Source organism: Merops nubicus, unplaced genomic scaffold (genome assembly GCF_000691845.1).
Source record: "Merops nubicus isolate BGI_N331 unplaced genomic scaffold, ASM69184v1 scaffold6054, whole genome shotgun sequence".
Taxonomy (NCBI): Eukaryota; Metazoa; Chordata; class Aves; order Coraciiformes; family Meropidae; genus Merops; species Merops nubicus.
Window position 1 is genome coordinate 18,836 of NW_008604763.1, and position 25,146 is coordinate 43,981.

At 42.0% G+C, this 25,146-nt stretch overlaps 1 protein-coding gene across 1 annotated transcript; it reads right to left on the reverse strand.

The window, feature by feature from the left end:
- Positions 1-1,187: 1,187 nt before the first annotated feature.
- Positions 1,188-24,796, reverse strand: SH3BGRL2 (SH3 domain binding glutamate-rich protein like 2; the record flags this gene model as incomplete). Its single annotated transcript, XM_008939107.1, is given in 4 exon segments — positions 1,188-1,347; positions 1,525-1,624; positions 7,645-7,725; positions 24,570-24,796. Coding segments are annotated over 4 exon segments (568 nt in total), but the record flags the coding sequence as incomplete, so codon positions are not given.
- Between the last annotated feature and the right edge of the window lie 350 nt (positions 24,797-25,146).

Below are 25,146 nucleotides of genomic sequence, written 5' to 3' on the forward strand. Positions count from 1 at the left end.
TATGGTAGAGGAGCTATGAGCTCCTTTGGAGGGTAGAAGTGGCATTATTTTTAAGAAATAGATCATCTGACTTCAGAATATTGCCCTGGGATTAAATGAGTCATGGCCAGAAGCGTGCACTTTCCCTGAAGTTCCTCTACCAAATATAGCTATACATACTGTGGACAGCTAAACTGGATGGGGCAACCAAGCAGCTAGAGGTTGACACACATTTTTCAAGGACTTTGCTACTGAACCCCGTTTTTTCATGTCAGAATCTAACAAACTTTTTTGCCTTCTAAATACAATTTTTCAAGGCTGCATCTGACGTTGCCTTTAGGGTCTAGTTCTTTAATACTACAGTTTTCTAATGTTTCCTAGATTCATCAGGGGATTGAATTACATGTAATACTGACCTTTAACCAACGTATGGAGGACTTGAACCCAGAACCACATTTGCCTGTGCTGCACCGTGCAGCCTGAGGGAGGTTACTTTGGACAAGAGTGTGAAGGCATCTTCAGCAACAGCTGGGTTGAAGTCCATGGAATGAACTAGACAAGTCATTCTGGCATCTAAAAAACAAATCAAGTGAATGGGCCAGTTCAGGAAAACCTTCTCACAGCCTAGACTGCTCTGGAGCAGGAAGGAGGAGATGTGTAGACTGACAGATAGACACGTGCACACATGAATGCAAACACACCAATGACTTTCAAGCGCTTTTGGCCACTGAAAAATCTGGCTGCTTGTACCCACCATAGCACAACTGCTGAGCTGCTACAGCTCCACTCACTTCAAAGAGGTATCACTGATCCTACGTCAGCTGAGGATCTCGTTTCGTGCTTGCCTTCCTCATCCAGGTCTTTTTTACTCATCCTGTCTTAGAGCAGGTGGCACAGAACCTCACTCCAGGGTGTGGAAGATGCCAAGAGCGGGTAGAGTTTCCATAGTGGTGCTCATACTGGAGATAATGGGCAGGTTTGAGACAGGAACAATGAAGAATTAAAAATTACATACTAGAGACAGAATCAAGGGAAGACTGCAACATACCTTTGGACAGTCACTGAACTGTGCAAAATGTTTAAATATGGATTGGTGAAGCAGACAGTGAAAACTAACATTTCCACAGTATTTATCAGCTAACCCAAGTGCAAAAATGGAAGACAATAGATCATCCTTTTTTTTTTTTTTCCTCTTTACTACTATTTACCTGGTGAGGTCCTGGAGTCCAACCCAGCAGGCATTCTGCACACTGCCATTCCCACCGTGGCGCCAGGGATCAAAGCCACGTAGCACCTTGCAGAAGCTCTGCAGTGCTTTCATCTGCAGGGGCTGCCCAAGCCAAAGCACCCGGCTGTCACCAGAGGGAGCTGCGGCAAGAACACAGACCCGTATTTTTCCATTGTTTCCTTTGGCACATACAACACAGTCCCAATGCCTTGTTTGAATTACGTTTTTTATTAGACGAACACGTTTTAATACATAATTTAAAACTCCACGTGTACACAGCCTTGGATGCAATGTGCTCCCTCCCCGCACGGGGTTACCAAACACGGAGGCCGTGAAGGTGAGCCGCCAGCTCCGCGTTTGCCGCCTCACCGGGGTGCTGCAGATGGCCAGGAGTGGAAGCTCTGCACGCAGGTAGGTCTACACAGGACAGGACGAAGCACATTAGGAAGAGGTAAAGAAGAAGAAGGGAGTAAGCTGGATCTGCCCCGGCTGAAGGACTGCCCTCAAGAAGGTGTTCTCCTTTTCCCCTCCCAGATTCTCTAGGGAGCCAGCGGGTGTAGGATCAGTCACGATGCAGCTGGAGCCCCACGGAGAGCGGTGCTGTGTGCTCTCACACATGGCACTGCTGGCCCAGGGCCCCTGTGAGAACGGCTGCTCAGGGTGCCATCAACAAGCTGTGGGCCACTCTGCGTCTTGTCTCCCACTCTCACTGTGTGTGGGGGGAATGTGTGGGGATCCCTCCCTCTCCCGCTTGGCTCACGCCCAGATCTAGTGAAATCGGTGGACAGGTCAATGAAGACTAAGGGGATTTGGCACTTTCCTGGTGATGACCCCGCTCCTGCACTTCTGTGATGTGCCACAAGGCACTGCCTAAAATCTCAGGGTTTATGGTATTCCCAGAATTGGACTCCCTAAGTAAATGTCCCAATGGGGAGACAGGGCAGGGAGGGACAACCAAGAAATCCACTGAGAGCTTGGTAGCTCCTCTTCATTTCAGTGATACCACTTGGGCTGCTCAACACTAGAATCAGATAGTTATTTTAAAGTGTAAACATGGATTTAGGGGCATTACTCCAGGTGTACTCCCCTTGGAAGGTTTAATTCTAGACAGTCAACAAAAAGAAAAAAAAAAGAGAAAGCCACACTAAGAAAAAACAAGAGTTCAGAAGACTGATCAAAAACTGTTTCAACCTTACAAAGCACGTGTCTTTTGATTCGGGCCTCAAAATCAATTTACTCCATTATTATAAAAATAGCGATATAGAAACTACCCCTTTCTCAGTTCAAAGTATAAGCACATCTAAGAGACCCTACAGAACCAGTCCCCTTTCTGGCAAGGCACTATCCAGTAGTGTGTGGCACGAACAAAACCACCTCCATCAAAGCCACTGATACAGTGAATGTGCACGTGCGTGTCACCCCACACAGCAACATCAGCTAGGTACAAAGATTTACAGTCTGTTTCACACTGTTCTCCCCTTTAAAAAGTGGGTTATTTACAAGTATTAGCTAAAAATTGAGATAATTTGGTTCTCGAGCATATCTTTATATGCAAATATTTGAAACGGAATTAAGAATTTGCTATTTCTTTCAGTAAATGCCTCTAGCTTCTGCAGACCTTTTCAGTTACCTGATAGCTACATTTCATTATTACAAAACTGTTTTAAAAAATTTCAGATCATCTTGTGTAACAAACTAGAACTCTACTCACCATTATTACAAAAATAAGGCTGTTGCACAACAGACCAAATTCACATTCAAGCAACATATATGCCCTTTTTTTTTTTTTTTTCTTAAACTAGCCACTTATAATTCAAAACCATGTTTTCTAAGGGACTTACACTGCCAATCCATGCCAGCAAGCAGGATATCTCTGGAGCTACTGTTGTCCTCCACACAACTGATTATGCCCACGTGCATGCTCCGAAATAAGCCGGGCTTACCTAGCAGCTCTAACAGGACGAGCTCTCCCCAGAATGGGAGGCTTCTATTCTACAATTATCAAAATTCAAGAGGAGTTTTGTGAAACTAATTTCATCCCCGGAGAAATCGGTGTGGTTTTGCCTCTCGCATCAGTAAGCCCCGGGACTTTGCCCAGGATTACTCATGCCTGTATACTTACACACTCAGGTAAGCTTTTAGAAACTGGGACTTCAGGCAGTTCTCAAGGTTTTCAACATATCAAGTACATGATAAATCCAGGATGGCTTCTCTGTAATCAACTGTGTAATTATGTAAATATGTATCTGTATTCATTTGCAAAGTTAAACGTTCTTATATTTTTCAATAAATATTCAACTTTTTATAACTATTTTTATAAATAGTTATGTTGAACTTGGTGAAGTTAACTTACAGCTCCACCTCGTATCACATCCCCTTCCCATAGTGAGGTTCAAGTCTCATGAAAACAGGGGACTGATGGGAAGAATGTCACAGTAACTCAGCACAGACAATGTCACTCTTAAAAATGAATGTACATCTATATGTATACGCATGTTATCAACTCCCATTCAGGATTCCTCTGGAGAAGGTGCTGTAGCTAAGATTTTGACCAGTAGATACAACCATGGACTTAAAAATCTGTGTGTGCTGTTGCTCCATCTAACCTTTTAACAGAGCTAGCTGAAGAGGCACCAGAGGATCCAAAGAGAAACTGAATTATGGATGGACTCTAACCTCTTTTTAAAGCTTTCTTGCCTTTGTACTAGAGGAAAAAGCCATACAGCTGTAAGCACTTTGTAGGTAGGACAACACAAAGAGGAAGGTAACCTGTTCTTTACTCCAGCAACTGGTAGTCACAAAAATTGTTTGTGTCATACCTCTGTAGTCAAGAGTAAGCCACTGTTCAAAATCTGTGTGGCTACAGTTCTCCTATTGTTCAGCATCTCCAGCAGGGACTTGGATGATGACCTAGTGTGCACCCTCAGCAAGTCTGTGAATGACACCCAGACCTGGTTTAGCGGCTGGTAACAGCTGGCAGAGCTTCAGTCCAGGGGCATCTCAGTACATCTCAGTAACCTTGAAGACTGGGCTAACAGAAACCTCATGAAGTTTGGTAAGGACAAAGCAGAAAGTTCTGCCCTTGTGGGTGGTGAAGCATCAGTATGGGGTGGGAAGGGACTGATGGACCTGCTGAAGGGACCTGGGGATTTTAGTGAACACCAGGTTGATCATAAGCCAGCAACATCCTGACTGCACATGGTGTAAAGCACACAGTGTGCTCCTGCAGGAGGCTTGTGGCCTGCAGGCTGAGGGAAGTTACCATGGCCCTCTACTCAGCACCAGTGAGGCCACATCCAAAATATTGGGTTTGGACCTTCTCCTAGCTCAAGAGGGATGTGAACTAACTGGAGAGTAGCCCTCCACCAAAGCAAAGCAGCCAGGGGCTGAAAGCACACAGCCTGTGAGAGGTTGAGGAAGCCAGGTTGGTTTAGTCTGGTAAGAAGGTGGCTAAGAGGTGACCTGATGGTAGCCTACAACTGTCTTGTGGGCAGTTACGAAAAGGATGGTGCCAACCTCTTCCTGTGAATGCCAGAAAACATAGCAAAGGCAACAACCACAAATTACAGTCTAGGAGTTGAGGCTGGACATTAAAAGAAAGTTTTCACCAGGAGAGCACTGCAGCACTGGCACAGTTTGCCTGGAGGGTTATGAGACCATCATCTTTGGATATTTTTACTACTCTGCTAGACAAACCCACATCTAATCCAAGCTAGTGATAGTGCGAGCCCCGACTGTGACAGTGCTGGACCAGATGACCTCCAGTTGTCCCTTCCAACTAACCTGTCTCAGATGCCATGGTTGCTAGTTTTAACAGAATGGGTGATTTGTTGCACAGATAGTGATGCTTTCTGACACTATTTACAAGTTTGACTTCCTTCAAGCCACACAGTATGAGTGATGCTGTGACTGCAAAGAAGCTTTCCCATATAACGGTTGTCTTTCATTTGCCCAAAGACATAAGGACATTTATTGGAACAGCACTACTCTGCCATTAGGAAATCACTGGAGTAAAAGCTACATTACAACATAGCTGTTATTTTTATAGCCAGACTCGATTTAAAATGCATAATGCAACTTGACTTCTGTCTAGAACGCATTTTGTAATGGTTATTGGCAAGTCATGGGCCTAAGTTCTGCTGTGTGTATCAATGGAGTCCCACTGGAACAATCCCCACGTCCTTTACTTGGCTCCTGCTCCTCAGCTGAGCTGACTGTTGTGGTCGCATTCAGCAAAGCACATGCTCAGCTTTCTCACTGTCTTTGAGGCACCTCCACATTTCCATACCTGGGAAATGTAACCAGGACAACAGCTGGGTGAGATAGGTGTGCTCCTGGCCCACAGTAGAGTGCTTAACCATCCACTAGACAGAGCCCTGGCTCTCAAAGTATCCCCCTGACCATCACGTGGCTAACGGTGGAGCTGGGTGTTATTGAAGGTAAACTCAAGGCTTTGGCAAAATTTCATTTTAAGACAGTCCAACTATAGAGCTCCAACTTTGGGTGCTAAGTCCTTCTCAGTTTAGAGATCATCTTACAATATTGTCATTAGCTACGAGACCTCTTCTTCCAAACCACCCGGTATTTTCCACCAAGGATTTTCCTGCACATTTTACCTGCATTTGGAACAGGAACCATGTCAAAATACTTCACTTTGGCACCTCCACCATAACAACCGTTTTTAAACCATCAGTTGCAATGTGCATCATTACACAAATCCAGTTTTCACGCACAAGGTTAGGAGCCTATGTCCCTTACAATAAACACGATCTAGCACAAACATGGCAATAAATAAATGTAGAGCAAAAATATGGCAGTTATTGGCTTAGACTGAGATCTTAAGATTGACAATTTTTTACCTTCTGGCTCACAGCCAGCACAAACATGCTAATAACCACCAACACTTCAACTATCACGGTGAGTGAGGTTCAACTACAGCAGCTGGAAGAATTAAAAAAAAGTGAGGAACATGACTGTGTAAGTATACCCATGAAGGACAGACGCTCTGTACTTTCACTCCTTAGTCTGTTAGGGTATCAGTGTCAGTTGCAAAAGCAATCTAAAGACAGAAGTGAAACATAACAGTGAGTATTTTTGAAAAGGAAGATGAGTAGCCCAGCCTTAATCCTGTTTCGTATACGTGTTACGAACTCCGCGTTACTGGGGAGCACCGTCTGGTGGCAAGCAGACTACTACTAATGATGCATGTTTGCTCTATCACAGTGATCCATTAGGGAAGCTGTTGTGTGCTGAAGTATGGGGTCATTCATCCAGGAGATGTGCTTGTTGATACTTCAGAGATAGGCTTTCTAGTGTTCCTATTCAGAAGAGAAAAAAAAACAAAGATTATTAATGCTGAGAATACTTTCTCATCTTCTGAGTCTGTGGCCTTTGCTCGTAAGGTGCCCCTAACCCTGGTCCACACAGCAGCTGAGGATGCATCACTCCGAAGTACTGACAGACTGAAGCAGAGATTTGGCCAAGTTTACAGAGACACTCCCCAGGACCTATGACAGGTTCCTTCCCCGGAACAGAGCTGCACAGGAGCTGCTGTTCCAGATTGCAGTTGGGCACATTCTTTTTCCTAGGACAAGTTCTTCAAGCTATGAAGGGAGGCAGGCTGACAAAATAACCTGCTTTTGTGGTTCTCTGTTGAGATTCCCTCCCACTCCTGTCCTTCATGGTGTCCAGAAATAAATTAATTCCTGGCAGAAGAGGAACCCTATAGGTACCCAGGAGCTACTGTTGAGGCCTGAAACAGTACTACCACCCAACACAGCTCTATCTACAGTAGTCTAGGGAAGAAAAGTCCTCCCTGATATGCCTGATCTACTGCCAAAAGATGCACCACACGGCCTCTTTGAACAACTGTCCAGGCTTACCTATGGCAATAAAATATCCTCTACTATACTGCACTCAACATAAAGACATTATGTCACTTTGAGTTCTGACCTATACATACGTATTTGTTAAAACTGAATTCTTATGTAGAAAGTTGATATAACTCCTCACTTATAAATCAATGCCTAATGAATACATGCTGTCCTGGTTGAGCCATTATGCCAGGCTGGCTCAGTAAGATGATGTTTTGGTGATACAAGCTGCAGATATTCCAGTGATTAAGATCCTAGTTCTGTCTCCTATTATAATTAAGTCATTTGCTTTCAATTTAGATTGATAATGTGAAGGAGAATGTATTCTTTAAACTTCCTTTATCAACTGCCTCAAATGAACTCCCATGTGTATGCTTGGTTACATTTAAAATGCCTTGCTTTTCATGGCAACCATTTTGATTCCCTCATTAGCATGAGGCTGATACATAGAAGGCATGGAGCAGGGCAGTGGTGCATCCGAACACACAGAGCTCTTGAGGTTCAAAGAAAATTCTATTTCAGTATTTCAAGAATTCCATGAAAAGTCTGCAATACTACACTGACCTTTGATGCCAAAGTAGGTTTTAGTCCAAGAAAGGAGAAGACAGTGTTGCTCTCCTTTGACTCAAAAAAGCCATCATAATCCTAGAGAGAGGAAAAAAAAAAAGTGTCAACATTTGTATTTGTGTTTTCCTGACTGTTCTCACCACACCATATATTAGATTTAAGGGTGATATGTAATAATGCTCAGGAAAATACTGATACTTACCCATATTCTCCTATGCAAACCTAAAAGCTATTCTAAACTGCAATCACTAACTACAACAGCAAAGAAAAATATAAAAGTTCTCTAACTACGACACCTTTCACCACTGTTTTTGACAGGAAAATATAAACATGGACTTGAATTAGAAGGGTATCGATTATGACTATATTATCAAAGTATTTCATTGCCTAACAATGCAAATATGTTTCTGACTGGGTTTCCTATTTGCATTTTAGCAAACAAAACACTTCCCAACATGGAAAACTCCAAGAAGCCCTAAGGCAGCTGAACACCTTATTTCTTCTGCGGTGGAACAGAGACTTCATCATCACTGTACCCTTGAAAAAACAGCAGTGACATCTCAGCCTTGGACAGCCACATAGTTAAATATAAAATGTTACCATAAAGAAACTTGTTGGATAGAAGGATAAAAACCAAGCTTCATTATGATGAAGTTTTAGGTTTCAGCTGCTTCAGATGAGGTTCTGATCTCAAAGCGCTGCTACTGCTTTTACTGATTTGCTTATATTGCACTGGACACCTGCTACTCTTCTGTCACCAGAAAAGCTGACAACATTCAGTTTTCAAGGGAAAAAGAGAAAAACAGAGCACAGTTTACTGAACGGATTTGGCATGTCTCAAAAAGCTAAGAAGCTTCAGGTTCTCTTTGTGGTTTAGCAAAGACTTCTGCTATGACTACTAGCAAACTATAAAGCACCTGGTTCAGGCTCTTCTGCTCCACCACATAACTGCAAAATGAAAATATTAATCCTTACTTAACCACTTCTGACATGTAAAGGACTCTGTAAATGTCAGGAAATTTCAGGTACGTGCTCATGACTATCTAGCAATTATCTCCAAATATCTCAGATTAGTAGTTAGGCTTTAACTTGAAAGCATTCAACAAGAAAAATCCCTTTAAATATTGACAGTGCACACAGAGGCTTTCAGTATAGTGCAGTAACAGACTCTGTGCCTCCACGTGCTTCCCATCCATGTAACAGCCATTCCCAATGCACCCAACTCCCAGACTCAGCACTTCTTTGGCTCCTAGCCTCTAATCTCATTACTTTTTGACAACTCATCTCTCATCATTAACATTTGAGGCGCTTTCCCCAAAACTGGACCTCAATTTTTCCTCAGAAGCAGCTGCTTTGCCCACTTGCCCACTTCCACTCCTGCCTTCTCTTGAATCTGTAACCTCACAATCCACCCCACAGTCACACAGGACCATTCTGTAAGATAAACAGAAGAAGAAATTTGAAAAGCAGAAGTCTTTCTCTGACATGGCTACTCTTGAAAGTCTGTCACAGGATATACAAAGATTAGGAACCTTCTTTTATCTTCCAACCACAGTCTACTCATGGCTAGCCAATGTCCACTTGTGGTTACACTTTGGCTTCTCAGATCCTAAGCAGGTAGCAAAAAGGGTCCAGGCAAGCATTCTGCTTCTCAGTATTTCTCTGGGTCTCCCCAGTGTAGTGTGAATCCCTGAAGAGCCCTTCACCCTACCTGCCAGATCCAACTGTAAGACACACCAAATTATACACTTGCAGAAGGATGCTTGGTATTTTGTGAAATAGCCTTGTAAGGAAAGTGTGTGCGTGTAGATGAAGACTTTACTTCTCTTTGTTCTATTTTTTTCTCTCCACCAATGTAAAATAAAAGATTGTTTGGACAGAAAATACACAGTCACCATAGCAAGGATCATACACCTCCCAGGAGATCCATAACCATCCAGCAGATGTGCAGAATTTCTCTTAAAATCTTTATAGTGCACTAGACAAAGATGCTTGACTAGCATTTCCATTATGATATACTGCTGTACCAATGTGAACACAACTGGCCTAGCAGAATGACACTTTGCAGTTGCATAATCATTCAAACACCCTCAGCCCAGACAAAGCAGAGCTGCACAGAGGTGGTTTCCCAGCCTAACCCTCTGCACTAAAAGCGTCAGCCCTGAAAGACACGGAGAGGCCAGCAGGAGTGAGTGCATGATGGTCATCCGGCCTCGGACACACCAGCTGACACAAGTGGAAAGCGTGAACCTTCTGGAGATGCCTTTCTGTCGTCACCTCCTTAAAACATGGCATGCTCTCGTGCTACAGACAAGGACATAAGTCAGTATTCCAGCTTTATGTCTACTGATCCTTCCAGCCCCCACCCACGTGTGTCTCTGTGTGTGTACACAGAGAGAGCTCCTGCACGTCCTCTCCCTGCTTCTCAGCTCCACGACACATACCATCTACTCCCTTCGCTCTGTGGGAAGAGTCAAGTTTATTTGCTGTCACTGCCAGAGGAATGAAACACTTCAAGGAATAATGCTTCTCTGGAACAAAGGAAGGTAGAATCTCCTGCAACGATCAGCATCACAGACTGCAAAACAGACAGATGCTGCTTATCGATGATGAGCTTAAAACTATCACCATTACTTATTTAAAATGCTAACATATGAAGACATTAGACACAGTTTTAAGTTTCCTCACTGTTAATTTTAGGTATGGACTGTTCTACCTAAATTAAACATCTAATTAAAGAGAGGAAATAGACACTATTACATCAATTTTAAAACCATTAAAGGTGATGAACTGATGATAATTTCTGAATTAACATAAATTTACAATTAATAGCCAGAAAGTGAATCCAAATAAATTAGAGAGGTCTCACAACTAAGCCACAGCATAAGCTGAAAAGGTGCTGAAAGCAATCCAAACAATGCCATGGATTAAAAAGGGACAATGTAATCACTGAATACCTAGAAGAGGAACAAATAATACCAAAGCTCTGCAGAGGGTGTTTGATTAAGCCCTTGACCTCTACAATGAGACTTGAAAAACCACATGGATGCTGTTAAACCTGAGAAAGGTCCACCCTGATTCTGCTAAAGCAGATGAAAAGCCATGAGGGACACAAGCTATTTTAGCAACCACACATGAAGTCAGAGCTTGAGCTGAGAAATAGCCTTCACTTTCTCCCCTGGGTTCATCTGCAAGTGAGTCACACTGTCTCTGGAGCTGAAGGTAGGGGAGCAGGGGATGAGCACACCCCACAATGAGAAGAACAAGGGCACCCTGTTTTCAGTATCAGGGCAGGTTTAAATTGCCTTAAGTTGCTCGTTACAGCCCTGTGAACTCCCAGCAGCCAACGTGCAGGAAGGCAGCTACTGAGGGCATTTCTACAGCAGCATGGCCCAAGACAGACACCATTTCCACTCCCTGCCAGGAGCACCCTTTCCCCCCAAGCACAGAGGCAGTCTTCATGACCTCCCAGAAACCTCTGTGTCTCACTAGTTTGTCCAAGGAAGGGTCTCTGTTTGGGTGAGTCATCACCTCTCATCACCATTTTCAAGTTCTGGGGTTCTCCTGAAATGTCTTAGTCCCAGTACTTCAGTTGGGTCTAAACTGTCACTACTCTAAGACAATTTTTTTTTTTTTTTTTTTTTTACTCTGTGTTAAGAAATTAGAAAGAAAAACAGGGCAGGGAAGGGTTCACAGCCTGAAAATAATGTCACAAGAAATAAGGCTGCATTCCTGGCTCTGACAATGACTTTGTGACTCAGCTAATCCATCAGTATCTGTGAACATCTGTTTACCTTAACATCTATGAAGTACTTTAAGATTTAACCACAAAAAGCTTTCAAAAGTGCTAGTTACCACTTTTTTTACTTCAAGAAGTACCCAGGCCTGATTAAGTATGCTTTTTTTTTTTCCATGTTTTTACAGATGATCAAACCTGGGTTCACTTAGGGAAAAAGTTGTGAAGTTTATCAATGAGTTAAACTGAGTAAGTCTATGTTCAAAAGAACACAAAACCCAGTGGGCAGATTCATTCTAAAAGGAGCAGAATATTTAATAACCACCAGAAATTATCCACCAGAAGCAGTCTCCTCTATGTTGTGAAATATCTGCATTGCAAAACAGATTAAAATGCTATTGATACCTTCTTAGTTGCATGGGCAATGGTGGAAAGAAGCATCATACTTTTAGATAAAGTAGCAGGAAAAATTTAAATACAAGAATTTTCCTACTAATCTCTGCAATTAAAATATATATCATACCAATATATCCACATGTGAAAAAAAGATTTCATAAAAATGCATAATAGTCCTATGAATTTGAATGAGATCATTTTAATATGGTAGTTTCTTAAGATATTTTTGAGAAGCTTGATCTCAAGGAACACAACCTCAAGGACTTCTTTGTGCTTTGGCATGTGGTAGGAGTTCAAAGTGGGCATCCCTGGATTTCCCTGTAATCCAGGCGAGATAACAGATGCTCCAAAAACATCCTGCCTTTGACCTTTATCAGGAGAGAAAGTCTGTGCAGATTTGGGCCACATGTAAAGACACTAAATCCACAGCTGAGGACATGAAAAATTCTTGTCTTGCAAAATGAACAACCCACCACTACCAGCAGCGGATGCAGAGGCTGAAGAAGGAAGATGGTGCCAAGCTCAGTGGAAGCTCAGAGCTTCATACACAGGCAAGAGCCCAACTCCCTTGTGAGCCAACAGGTTCCACTTGGAAAACCTGTGGGACACTGGTGCCCTCAGAGGAAGGACACCACCACCCACTGGCTTGGGCAAGGCAGTTTCTGTGCCAAGCCTCGTCACCCACAGCAAGTTGCCACAATGCCCCTGTCACTGTCCCAGGCAGCTCCCCCAAACCAGTGGGAGCTGGGGCTTTGCTGGGATGAGCTGAGCAGTGCTGCCTTGGCCCTGTGCGAGGAAGTGGCTCCCACTGATGCCCTGGAGGCATTCAGAAAGCAGCTGGTAACCTAAAAATATAGGAGCATGGCAAATTACCACCCACTGCCCTACTTCAAAAAGCAACTAGGTGCACAGATATAATTTTGACCGTACTGCTTTAAATTATGATCCTTGGTACTTTCCAGAGCTGCTAATTACATATTATTAACAAATCAAATTCTGGCAGCATCTGTAGCTGAGCAGGGCTACTAAAACTAAGGGGACATAAAGACTGTGGACATGAATCATCAGTGATGCAGAGATGCTCAATCCCTTTGGGAAAGCTGAAGAGCTAAAAATACAGGTGATAAATCACAAAGACAGTGGTATGAAAGGTTACTAAGAATGACAAATGCCAGTTATGAGAAAAAAAAAAAAAACATATCTCAGGATGGTTTGAGGGGATAGGGAAGTAACAGGAGTATGAAGGTAAGTAAAAAGATATTTCAAGTCAGAAAAGGCTTCTTAACAGGGTAACAGCCATCTGACAGCTTTCAACCTGGCTCCTCACCCTTTAAGTCAATTAAGTCAGCTTGATCACCCACCAGGTAGTCTGTGCAAGTTACAGCCCCTGTTTTTCCACCAGAATGGGTACAGTATTAAAGATGCTCTAAGAACTACGAGGGAATGAATTAGCTGACCTAATAAGCTCTTGTTTTGTTGAAAAAACCCAAAGCTAACTGTACTGAAATTTCAACAGCCCACCTATAGACAAGCAAAATCTCTCTGGCCTTGCATAGCATAAAGCTCTTCTTTGCTTTCCCTGCTCCTGCTGAGTGACTCTAAACAAGAGTAGAGAGGCAGGTCATGGCTGCAAAGGTCTTCAGGAGCAAAGTTACCCCAGGTGGCAATAGAGAAAGGCTGTGAAGCTCACTGTGGTGGCAGGGCATTTGGGACGACACATAGAGCTCAATGGACCCGTGGAGCACATTGCCAGAGCACACTAAAGATGCTAAATGTCTACATGGCTTCACCAGAAGGCTGAAGTTCATGAAAATGTAATAAAAATTACTAAATACATTACAGTGAGGTTTGCTTAAGAAAAATAGATAGAGACAGGGAAAATACTCAACAGAAGTGCTTTATATGCTTCACTTGCTTGTAGTCTTTCCCAGGCATATGCTTATGGCCACTGCTGGGACAAAACTGGGCTAGACGGACCTTCAGTCTCACACATTTAAGACCACTTATGTTATCTTAAGTTGTATCTTACACAATGTTTTAAAATAATCGGTAAAGTCAAATGATATTGTCCACTTAGCATGCTGGTAAGAGAAAAAAAAAACAAAACCAAACAACAAAACATGAGCCTCATACTTATATACTTTTGTTTTCAAAATCTGAATGCTTGCAGTTTATCCTGAACTCAGTGGTGCTGTGGTTGCTTTGCACCTCTCTAAACACAGATAAAGCACAGATAAGAGAACTCTCTTAATGTCTAGAATATGCAGAAATCCCAACAGCCATTCACTGCCCAAATGCTACAGTGAACTGAGAGTGGCTTAATCTTTGAGAAAGTGGACAAGCACTCAGGAAATCTGGATTTAACTTCTCATTATGACATAAATGTCTTATGTTCTTTTGAGATTTACCAGGGGTTTATGCCAATTTGCTCCAGTAGGAAAACTGTTGGTTTGCAGGAATTCTCTCCTCTTTAGACATCCCACTTCCAGGGTGGCTCCTCCTTCTCTCAACAGCAACTGCCAAGTTCACAAAGCTCAACTTGGCTAAAGGAGCAGCTGTATCCTAGCTGTGATCTGGAGACCTTAACTGTGCTGTATTCCTGGTGCTGGGCAACCAGATCACTGCAGCGATGTGCTTACAGACACTGCCACAATTAATTTGGCTCAGCATTTTGTTAAGCAGGTACATTGAGGCTTGTTTATATAAACACTGTCACTGCTGGGAGAAATTATTTACTGCAGACCAAAGTTAAAATTGGCAGCACTGCAGATCAGCATAAATAATTACTTGTGCTTCAAGGAACGTAACACAAGTGCAATGGCATTGGGTCAAAGTAAAACATTAGCATAAAGTAGATTTCATTTACAACTGGCAATTATACAGACACTGTCTATCCATTACTGCAGCTGAGATAAGGAGAACATTATAGCTGATGAAGTTTCAAAGACAGAAACTGTGAATAAAATTCCTCCCAGCAAGTTTCTTCAAACAAGCAAGCTGGCTTTGTTGCTGTTTGCTTTTAGTTTGCAACAAGAGCTCGTTAAACATCTCACACAAATCCTTATTGCTTACCACATCAAGAAGCAGGAAACCAATCCTCACCACAACAAAGAGCACAAAAACAAGGAACCCACCCAAATGTAGCTTGCACCGCTTTCCATACAGTTTTTTTAAAATGCATTGATTATTAGACAGCACTTAAAGATTAGTTTATTGTCAGGGTGTTTGAAATGGCTTCTCTTTGTCAATATTTTTGTAATACATTATTACAATCTTTCCATTCTTATAAAAGGGGCAATGCAATAGCTCTTACCAGTAATAGCAGGGAACTCATAATCTAAATGCACTGAGCCAGCACTCTGCTCCTGTCTGGGTGAATAGTGTATGCCACTGAGACCAAGCTGTTAGCATCCTTCCTGAAAGGGGCAGTTCAGTTCTCCAGAACAGATGACATCCATTTACCGATCTGATAAGGATTACAATGGAAAACTCTTACTCAGCACAGACAGAAGGAGTGTGTGTGCATGTGTGAGCCTTTTATAATATTATATAAATACAAAAAAAATAAGATCTTGTCTGTACAACACAGGACAACGTAAACATCACAGTTTTCAATTAGCAAACCTTCTGGTAAGATCTCTGCACAGGATTTTTAAAGAGCTTACAGGACTGGCTCTACAAAGCAACCTGTTACTCCCAATGGCCAGATGTTTATTTCAGTGATCTCTTTAGTTGCAGGTTTCCAGAAACAAAGATTTTAATAAAAGGGAGCAGATGTCAGTTACAGCTCTGTTGTTTTCTATGGGACAAACTCAGGCTGATGTGACCTTTGCCATTCATTCAGCAACCCTGACAGGATACACAGACAACTACCTAAGAAGAAACCCCTCACCTCTAAGAAAGGGACTTCAAGTGCAGAAGGGCTTCCTCAGCCAAGCACTGAAGATTTCCAACTGGCATAGTGCCCACCTAGGGCAGGGGAATACTCAGGGAGAGATCAGTAAGTACTATGGGTGGTAGCAGGTGCCACCTCCCCATTTTGTGCACCTTCCAGCACATCAGAGAGTTAACTATGACAGTCATTCTTCTACATGAGATCACGAATAAAAGACATAAATTCACTGTGCTGCATGGAAGCACTGCATGCACATATTTCAACCTGGACAAGTTTTAAGGAACTTGTTTACTTTATAAAGGACATGGCAACCATGTGTGGGTTGATTTTCCTCTTAGAGCATTTTACTCAACCAGTATTAGGTGACATCTCAGAGCACTAAAGCAAATATGAACTTCCCCCTTCCATTTGTTTATTTTAGGAATTGGACACGCAGAATCATTTTTCAACATTTCCCTTGTTTTCTGTAGTTCCTTTAGAGAAGAACAGAAATGGGAAGCTACTACAGAAAGAAGAAAGCCACACTAATTTCAATGACACTGCTATGTATTACCACCATTTTTACTTATAAATTGATTATAACATTGCTGTATCTTCAAAGTATTTATCAGAAGATAATCATATCAGCATGATTACAAGTGGAACAGTGATGCAATGAATTACTTATTTCATCCTGGTTGTTGTTCTCGGACAGCAGACTACAGCCTTCTCCAGATATTGTTCTAAGATACTGCTACATCCATATGCTGTGCAATACTATGTGCCCTCAAATTGTTACTGCCACTTAGTAAGCTTTCTCAGCCTTTCCTCACATATCCCATAATCATCTAGTCTATATTTTAGTAGAATTGACCATTTATAAACGTCTTTAACCAAAGCAGTCCATGACACCTTCAAGAATAAACCCCTTTTCTTCAAGAAAGTATAGCACAACAGCGAGTTTTCATTCCATGCAAAGGAGAATTAGGATTCCAAACAAAACTGTAATTATATCACACTTACTATCCATAAGTTCTGCAGACCATGAATGTAATAAATATAATTTTTTTTTTTTTTTTAAAAATGAAGTATTTTGCACTATATACCGTAATGGTGACAATTCTAATTTTATACTGGCCATCTCTGGAGACTTTCAAGGCCTGCCTGGACGTGTTTCTGGGTGATGTACTCTAAGTGATCCTGCTCTGGCAGGGGGGTTGGACTAGATGATCTCCAGAGGTCCCTTCCAACCCCTAACATTCTGTGAATCTGTATGATTTCAAACAGCTTAAATTTGCCATACAGGAAACTCTACCTCTGATGGGAAAAATAATTGATTAAGAAAGTTTCAGCTTCATCAATCATTGACAGCTGCTATATGACCTCTGAGCAATAGACACTAACCTTCATCTAGTGATCTTATCCCTCTTCTAAAGACAGACCTGGGCCACCAAGATGCTAAGTGAGCCAGCTAAAACATCTCCCAGGGTGCAGGAAACTGAATGCAGATGCTGAAAACCAGATTAGTCTCACAACTGCCCTAGCTCCCAAAACAAACACTCTACAGCAGGTGTGCTAAGGTGAATTCTGCCACACTTCTTGAAGATCTAAAGAGACAGAGTTAAAGTTCTCTGTATCCATAGGCACAAGAATAATGACAAACTCCCCAGTGAAAGGCTGGGGAAACTGAGGTGGCTTCTAGCCAGTTTTCTTAAATCCTCTTTCCTCTTATCCATGAGTAGTTACTGATTTGTCATTTGACACATATAAAAAAAGAAGAAAGGAAATATGTATGAATCCTTCTAGAATCTTAAAAAAAAAAAAAAAAAAAAACACAAACCACCACAAACACAGAAGAGACTGGTACTTAACAGCGCATAGAAACCAGTGCCACCCTAATTGCCTGTGTGCTGAACAGTTTCTCAAGAACAACACACCCCTTTCAGCTGCCTATTTTCTTTCTTGTCTATAGGCCTTCACTGTTTTGATGGAGTTGATACTCATGTATTAGATTTCAGGGAAGGAAAATAAATACTACGTATCTCTGTCTCTACTGCTGCCTGCTAGCCACTCTGTCAGGCCTTACTTTCACACTCTACACTGTAGGAGCAGCTTCCAGGAAAAAAAAAACAAACAACAAAACAGAAAAAAAAAATAAAAAAAAAATCAGCCTGCTATGTAAATATTTTCCTTTCAGCTCAAACTCCCACCTGGAAACAGATTCCCTTTAGATTTTGGTTGGCCTAAATTTCAGGCAGTCTCATATCAGTGGCAGTTTTCTGCATATAAACCTGTCGCTGTTTCAAAGTGCCAACTTGCAGCTTTGTAAGGTTAAAATTAGAGTGCAGTTTCACTGGGAGGTGGAGATTTCCAATCTTCTGAAAGATCCAGGAGTCACTTCTAGTCCAAGAAGGGTTGTGTATTGTGGAGATTTCAGAGAGGGCAGAAGAGGGAGGTGTGAGGCACAGGTCTAATTTCAGACATCACTTTTCCAGCACTTCTTGCTTTTTGCTTTAAGAGCTCTCTACATCCAGCATTCTGGTTATTGCAGGTCCTATCTGGATACGTGTACCTAGGGCTCCTCAACCACCATTTGAAGAAGCTAAAGCTCTAGCTGCAGGCTGCAAATTCTACTCCAGAGACTACATGTTCAAAATTTAGGCATTTCAATGCTTTCCATCATGCTAGAGTCCCTTTGTGAATCTGGCTCTAATGCACCAGTCTGCAGTATCTCTCCATCTGTCTGGGCTTTCTATGGTCTGTGTAAAAACCATAAAAGCAGTAAGTATGTAAGGATATGTAATTATTTGTTCATTCTTTTAAATAGTGTTTTTAACCTGCAGGATTCTTAATAGTGCAATGTTGGGTCCTACCAGCAATATTTTAGAAAAATCTCAAAAATTCTTATGCAAAACTGCTGATCTGGCTATGTGAAATAAATTCACAATGGGAGGTAGAGCGTTTAGAAATTTTTCTGTGATTTTGAAAGCAAAGGATTTAGTTCCCAAAAACTACAGAAAACAAACTACAGTCTTCGCTTCATGTTTTTATTTGGTCTGGATGGGATTGAGATTTCTTCACAGCAAGCCATACCACCATGCTGTTTTGCAGATGTGACTAAATCAGCCTTGATAACACCACCACCGTTTTGTCTGTTGCCAAGCAGTGCTCACACAGCATCAAGACCTTCTCCGTTTCTCACTCTGCTTCCCACTGCTGCTCCCGGAGAGTAGACTGGGAGTGGGCAAGAGGCTGGGAGGAGACATTGTTGAGACAATTGTCCCCAACTGGCCAAACAGATGTTCCATACCATTCTAACGTCATGCTTATAAAAAACAGGGGAGCTCTTGTTTTCCAAGGTAGCCATTGCTGGGAGACTGGCTGGGCACTGGTGATGTCATTTGGGCAATGGTGTTTGCCTCACCTGGGTCTTTTCCCTTCACTTACTAAACTGTCTTTAATTCATGAGTTCTCTTTCTTTCTTCCTAGTTTCTCCACTGTCATTCTAGGGGAGTGGTGGGAAGCCTTGTGATTGCCAGCTGGGGTCAACCCGCAACAGTCCTTTTTGGTTCCTGAACTGAGACTCAAAAAAGGTTCAAATTAATGACAGATTTGATAAGAATGTGCTAGACTGAATTGACAGCTGTTATACCCATTTAGCCGTTACTTGGCAGGCTGTTACTTCATGTTGCTGGTCAATGTGTTGACTCATTTGTTCTTCATGCTGATTTGGGTTTTTTCCCTCAGTTGCTCAGTTGCTTGCTCCCTTTCTTCTTGTACATCAAACTTGAGAACTTGTTAATGGTTGATTTCTTCTTTTGCTATTTGCTGTGTTGTTTATCACTTCCTTTTGCTTTGCCTGGGAGAGCCATGATGAAACCACGGGCTTGGAGCCTAATCTGGTATTTGGCCCCTACACTGCTCCCATTCCAGTCCTCTGGGAACCAACTCATGGAGACAATGAGCAATTACACCTTCATCCTCTTCCCCTCCAGCAGCCACTTTGTGGAGGAGGTGAAGAATGGCATCTTCCTCTAGGAGAGAAGTTTCCACCCTTGTTGCAATAGCTCTTCAGTTTCTTGAACAACACAGTGTAACTGGAAAGTTGTAGGGATGTGTGCAGTGACACAGATTTTGGCTTTTCATAAGGTTAACTAGCCATCTGGGAATGCCACAAAGGAATATACCCTGAGGCAACCAGCTCCCCAGTGGTAAGGTGTGGGGCAGAATTTAGGCAGGTGTCAGTAGCTGTTTTCACATTCAGTGGTATGGGACTTCACTCCAGAACAGACGTGGAATCCTGATGAACTGCCAGACCACTTGAAGGAATATGCAAAGGCATCCTACCATAAAGACACAACTTCCAGAGCTGTGATGGAACCTGGAGTAGGCCTATGCCTACTGTCAAAGGAACAAGAGGACCTGTGGATCTGAGGAAACACAAACAGACACTGGGAGGGTCTCTGGATCTGAGGACATACAAATGAATACTGTGAGAGTCTTTGGATCTGAACTCACAAAAACAGACACTGTGGATAAATCAGAAATCCGGCCCTGAACTACAACATCTCCTGCAGCCAAGAAGAAACAATAGAAGCATAGGTTGACCCAGTTAGTAAAAGAGATAGGAGCTCCTCTCGAAGAAGAGCAGGAAGAAGAGATCATGGACCAGCCAGAGGGCAGATACTTTGAAGCACTGCCCAAGGAGATGACACATGCCAAAGAGGTCCCACTGTATAACACATTACCAGAAAATGAAAACCAATATACTTTATTTACTGATGAGTCCCATCATATTGATGTAAGGAAACATCAGAAATGGAAGGCTACCACATGGAGTACCACACTGCCATGACAGACCCCTTCTCTCAAGTAACTAGCAATAGGACAAGAGGAAATGGGCTTAAGTTACACCAGGGGAAGTTTAGACTGAATATCAGGAAGAATTTCTTTACTGAAACAGTGGTGAGGCACTGGAATGGGCTGCCCAGGGAGGTGGTGAAGTTGCCATCCCTGGAGGTGTTCAAAAAACATGCAGACGTGGCACTTCAAACATGGTTTAGTGGTCATAGTGGTGCTGGGTTGATGGTTGGACTTGATGATCTTAGAGGTCTTTTCCAACCCTAATGTTTCTACGATTCTGTGATTCTAAGACAAGTCACAGAAACTGTCACAGGCAAAGGCAAATCAAGTCAGTAGCAGAAGTGAAAGCTATCCAGATGGCCCTAGACATTGCCAAAAGAGACAAGTGGCCAGAGCACTATCTCTGCATTGACTCATAGATGGTGGCAAATGGCGGGGGCAGGGGTGGAGCTACAGCAACAGAAGCTGACTAACTGGCACACAGAGGTAAGCCCATCTGGGTTGCTCCACTGTGGCAAAACATTGCTGCCCTGATAGAGAACCTCACTGCAGAAGTACATTACATACTCACATGGCCAAGAGCCGTGCCACTGAAGAACATGGAAACAGGGAGCAGGCAGACCAGGCTGCCAGAACTTAAATGGCTAAGGCGACTTGGACTGGGAACATAAGGGCAAGCTAGTCATAGCTCAGTGGGCCCACAACACATCAGAATACCTAGGAAGGGATGCAATGTATAGATGGAGTCATGATCAAGTGGTGAACCTGATCACTGAAGCCATCGAAGAAACTATGCATGAACGTGAAACATGCCATGATCAAACAAGTCAAGTCGATAAGCCTCTTTGCTGTGGAGAACAGTAGTTGGGAAAGACAATTTCAGTTGCTACTCCCTCAGAAAAAGGCAAACCCACTTGTGGGGTTCCTTTTGCTCAAGGGCCAGGGCAGGAAAATAGGGAAAACCAGTGTGTACCTCAAGGAGATACAACCTTGGGGGAAAATAATAGTAATTAATGATTTGAACTGTATGTCATAGCTGTATGTCAAAATACTACAGCAGGAGCCACTAAAACTGCGAATGAGCCTTGTAAGGAACTGGGCAAGACACAACCAGTTTCAGTGCCCAACACCCCAACCCAACACGTCCTATTAAGGCTCTACTTGTCCTTTTATTTATTTTTTTAATATCTTTTCAAAATTATCTCCATTTTTCTTTATGCAAAGTGCATGAATTCACTCGTGGAACGTGTATTAGGCACTAACATTTTCTTACTCTTACACAGCACTAACTAGAGCAAAATAAGTGTAGTATGTTCAGATTTACACCGTTGTAAATTAGAAGAGCAGGTTCATGCATCTTATTTGTCTGAAACGTAGACTCTTCTCACATACTCACAATGTTATAGCAATGTCACTAAGATGAAACAACAGATTGTAAAGTAATAAAAATATGTAAATTATCAGTGTCATTGCTATGACATTGTACTGGATTATCTGTAAGATGATTTGTGTTCTTATGTGCTCACAATTCTTATCTTGCTTGCAGGAAATAAAAATGGTTCTTGCTGAGTACTTTATTTCAAAATCCATTAGCATAACTTGTTACTGAAAAATTGAGGAGAGCATCTCAGAAGACTGAGAAAAGGAGAAGACAGATTAATGATCATATTTCTGATTACATCGACTCAGAAAAATGTCAAGGTCTTGCTCACACTTCAAAACATTGACTTTGTTGGTACCAGAAGGATCCCTCACTCTGTGATACAAAATGTTTTGTGAACCAGTAAATATTGGTCACCTTTTTTGTACCTTTCTCCCCTCTCACACCAGCTACAATATGTTCAAATGGCTGACACCAATCCATCTTAGATACTTACTGAAAACACCGAGGACAAGCTTAGTCTATATTGCAGCTACATTCTGAAAAGTGATTATTTAAAATGGTAATGTCCTAGCCAGGAAAATCTATTCTGAGATAATAACTCTTTGTACACTGATGAGATTTTCTACTAAAGAGAAAACTGAGGGAAAAAAACCCTCTTAGTGCTTTTACTAACACAGAAAAACCAGTTTGGCTGTGAACATGACGTTGAGTCATGGTTTGTACACCTCTATTGAAATCAAGTGTACCCATTTTGCTTTGCCTTGTCTAGCTGCCTTACACTTGGAGGAGGAGGGGTGGAGATGCCCAGTTTCTATTGTAAGTAAGTAAGTTTGTACTGCCAGTAACAATATGTAGGCCAGGATAAACACACAGGTAGTTTCCTGGTGAGACTGTAGAACTGGCAGGCAGCAGAACAGACAGCGTTTGTAAATAGAGAAAATTGGATTAGAAATTAGACAAACTATAACTTTCACTAACTCAGCTAACAGAAAACTCAGTGGTTATTTTTTCCTTTCAAGTTCTCTAATAGTGATTTTTTTATTTATATACGTCAAAATAAACATACAAAAATACTTGTTGTGAAAATGAGGAGAGATAAGATGTCCAATGTTTGATGACTTCATTTAATTGTGATATTTTAACCCCTTTCCAACACTGACCTTTGCCTCCTGCATAATGTTTTGCCTCCACTCTATTACCTAAGAACTTCACTAACTAATGCAGCAGGCTAACAATTGAATGTTGGAGATCCCACACATACTTCTTCCTTCATCCCAGAAAATACACTTTCTTTCAAAGCATGTTTGCTCTTTAAAGATGTTCATGCAGGCAGTGAGGTCTAGTAATAGGATTAACTCTGCTCAACCAAAAGGGCTGTCAGCTGAGCAGACAGATTAACGAGCTCATCTCACACTTGCATGACATTTTCTTCCTTGCTAATTCCAAACAGCAATTTCTAAGACTAGGTTAAAACATGCTATAAAGACATGCTGAAAGGGTAAAAAACAACAGCTTAAAACATTGCATTTCCCAGGCAAAATAAAATCACACAGAACAACAATGTTATTTGTAAACGAAGGGCTACTCCATGAGTGAGGGTCAAAAATCCCTTCCATGTCCCAGATACACTTTTTTGTCTGACATTTCTTACCTGGAAGCAGGAAGGCAGGCACTATACTGCTGAGGTAAACAAGGCCAATACAAAGTATATGGGAGAGATATTACAGACCACACCTTAAGAAGCCAGTTAGCTGCTGCATCACACTGAATCTGTTGCAGAGGATCCTAAATCACTTCTTATGCACTTCCTACATTAAGCTAACAACTGAACTGCAGTTGACAGGTTCTCAGGAGACTTGAACCATCATCCAACATTCAGAAGATCTTTGCTACAGCACTGTTGGGTCTTCTGGGAAGATTCTCCCAGCCTACAGTCGTGCCCAAGACTCAGAGCTGCAGTCTACCACGCTGGCTAAGCAGGAGAGTAAAACATTCACACACTGCAATTCTTACACATCAAAGGCTACAGCTTGCACCAACAGATGAAGAAATGATTGCAGCTTACACCAGCAGAGAAACCACCCACCCATCAATTTTTGTCAAGATTCACAGACTCTCATGCTTAGCAGCCTTTCAGCAGAGGAAGACAAGTCTCAAGCTCCTTTACTCTGGAGAAAAATAAAATTATTCTACAATTCAAACAGCAAGTAGTTTTCATTTATCCTAGAGACTCTGATTGCATAAAGGCTTTCTGAGCATAAATGAAATTTACACTACGACAGCAGCAGAGAAGGAGCTTAATTACAATGACAATATAACTCAATCCAGACAATGTTCTCATTTACTGTGCCAAGTATTTCCTCATGAATTTTGATGCTTAGACTAGACCCAAGCAGAAAGAAAACCAGAAATCCCCACCTTATAGTGGTCTCACAAGGGACTTTACCACCAACTGGTTGTATATGATGCATGTGACATTACAAATTCTTACTTTTGTAAGGTGAGCGATCTGAATTTTCACTGTGTGATCATTACCTGATCATATTGCCTCAAACTGTCACCATTAATTCAGATACTACTAGAGAAAGCTCAAAGCAAGTCCCAGGTTTTTAAATGGCCAGCAGGGTACACTAACATATCACCTGCTGACCACCACAGGAGCTACTTACTCCACAGTACCGGTCGTCGCTGAAGATCTGTGGTGGCAGCGGATTGCCTTGCGCGGGCTGCTTATCCTCAGGAATATTTTTATACATCCATTGTCTTTTCTCCTCTGACATTGTGATATCCACTTCTTCAAACTCTATGCGATTGGCTTCCAGAAACCTCACCACATCTTGTTGCCTCTTCTTTATCTAGATGAAAGAAAGAAAGAAAGAAAGAGCAAAAAATAATGCTCAGAGCAAGTCCACCATAACACAGACATGCTTACAAATCTGAGAACATTCCTCCTCTCTTGTCCCACTTTCATGGGATGGGAAGTCCCAAACTCAGGAAGACAAAGGAGAAAAAAAAAATTTACAGTTTTAAGTTCAGAAAAGTCCAACACTGCTCTTTCTTTAGAAGTTAGCAAAGGTTGTACTTCATCTCATTTCTAGAAGGTTGTCTCTTCAGCTCAACTGTGGAAATTACAGCCTTTACTTTCTAAATATGCTTTTAAAAAAAATCTGCATGGAACTCTCCAGAAGTAGGAGTTGAAAGAGGCAGCTGGTTTTCAAAGTCATTAGGGGCTACATTTTTTAAGTA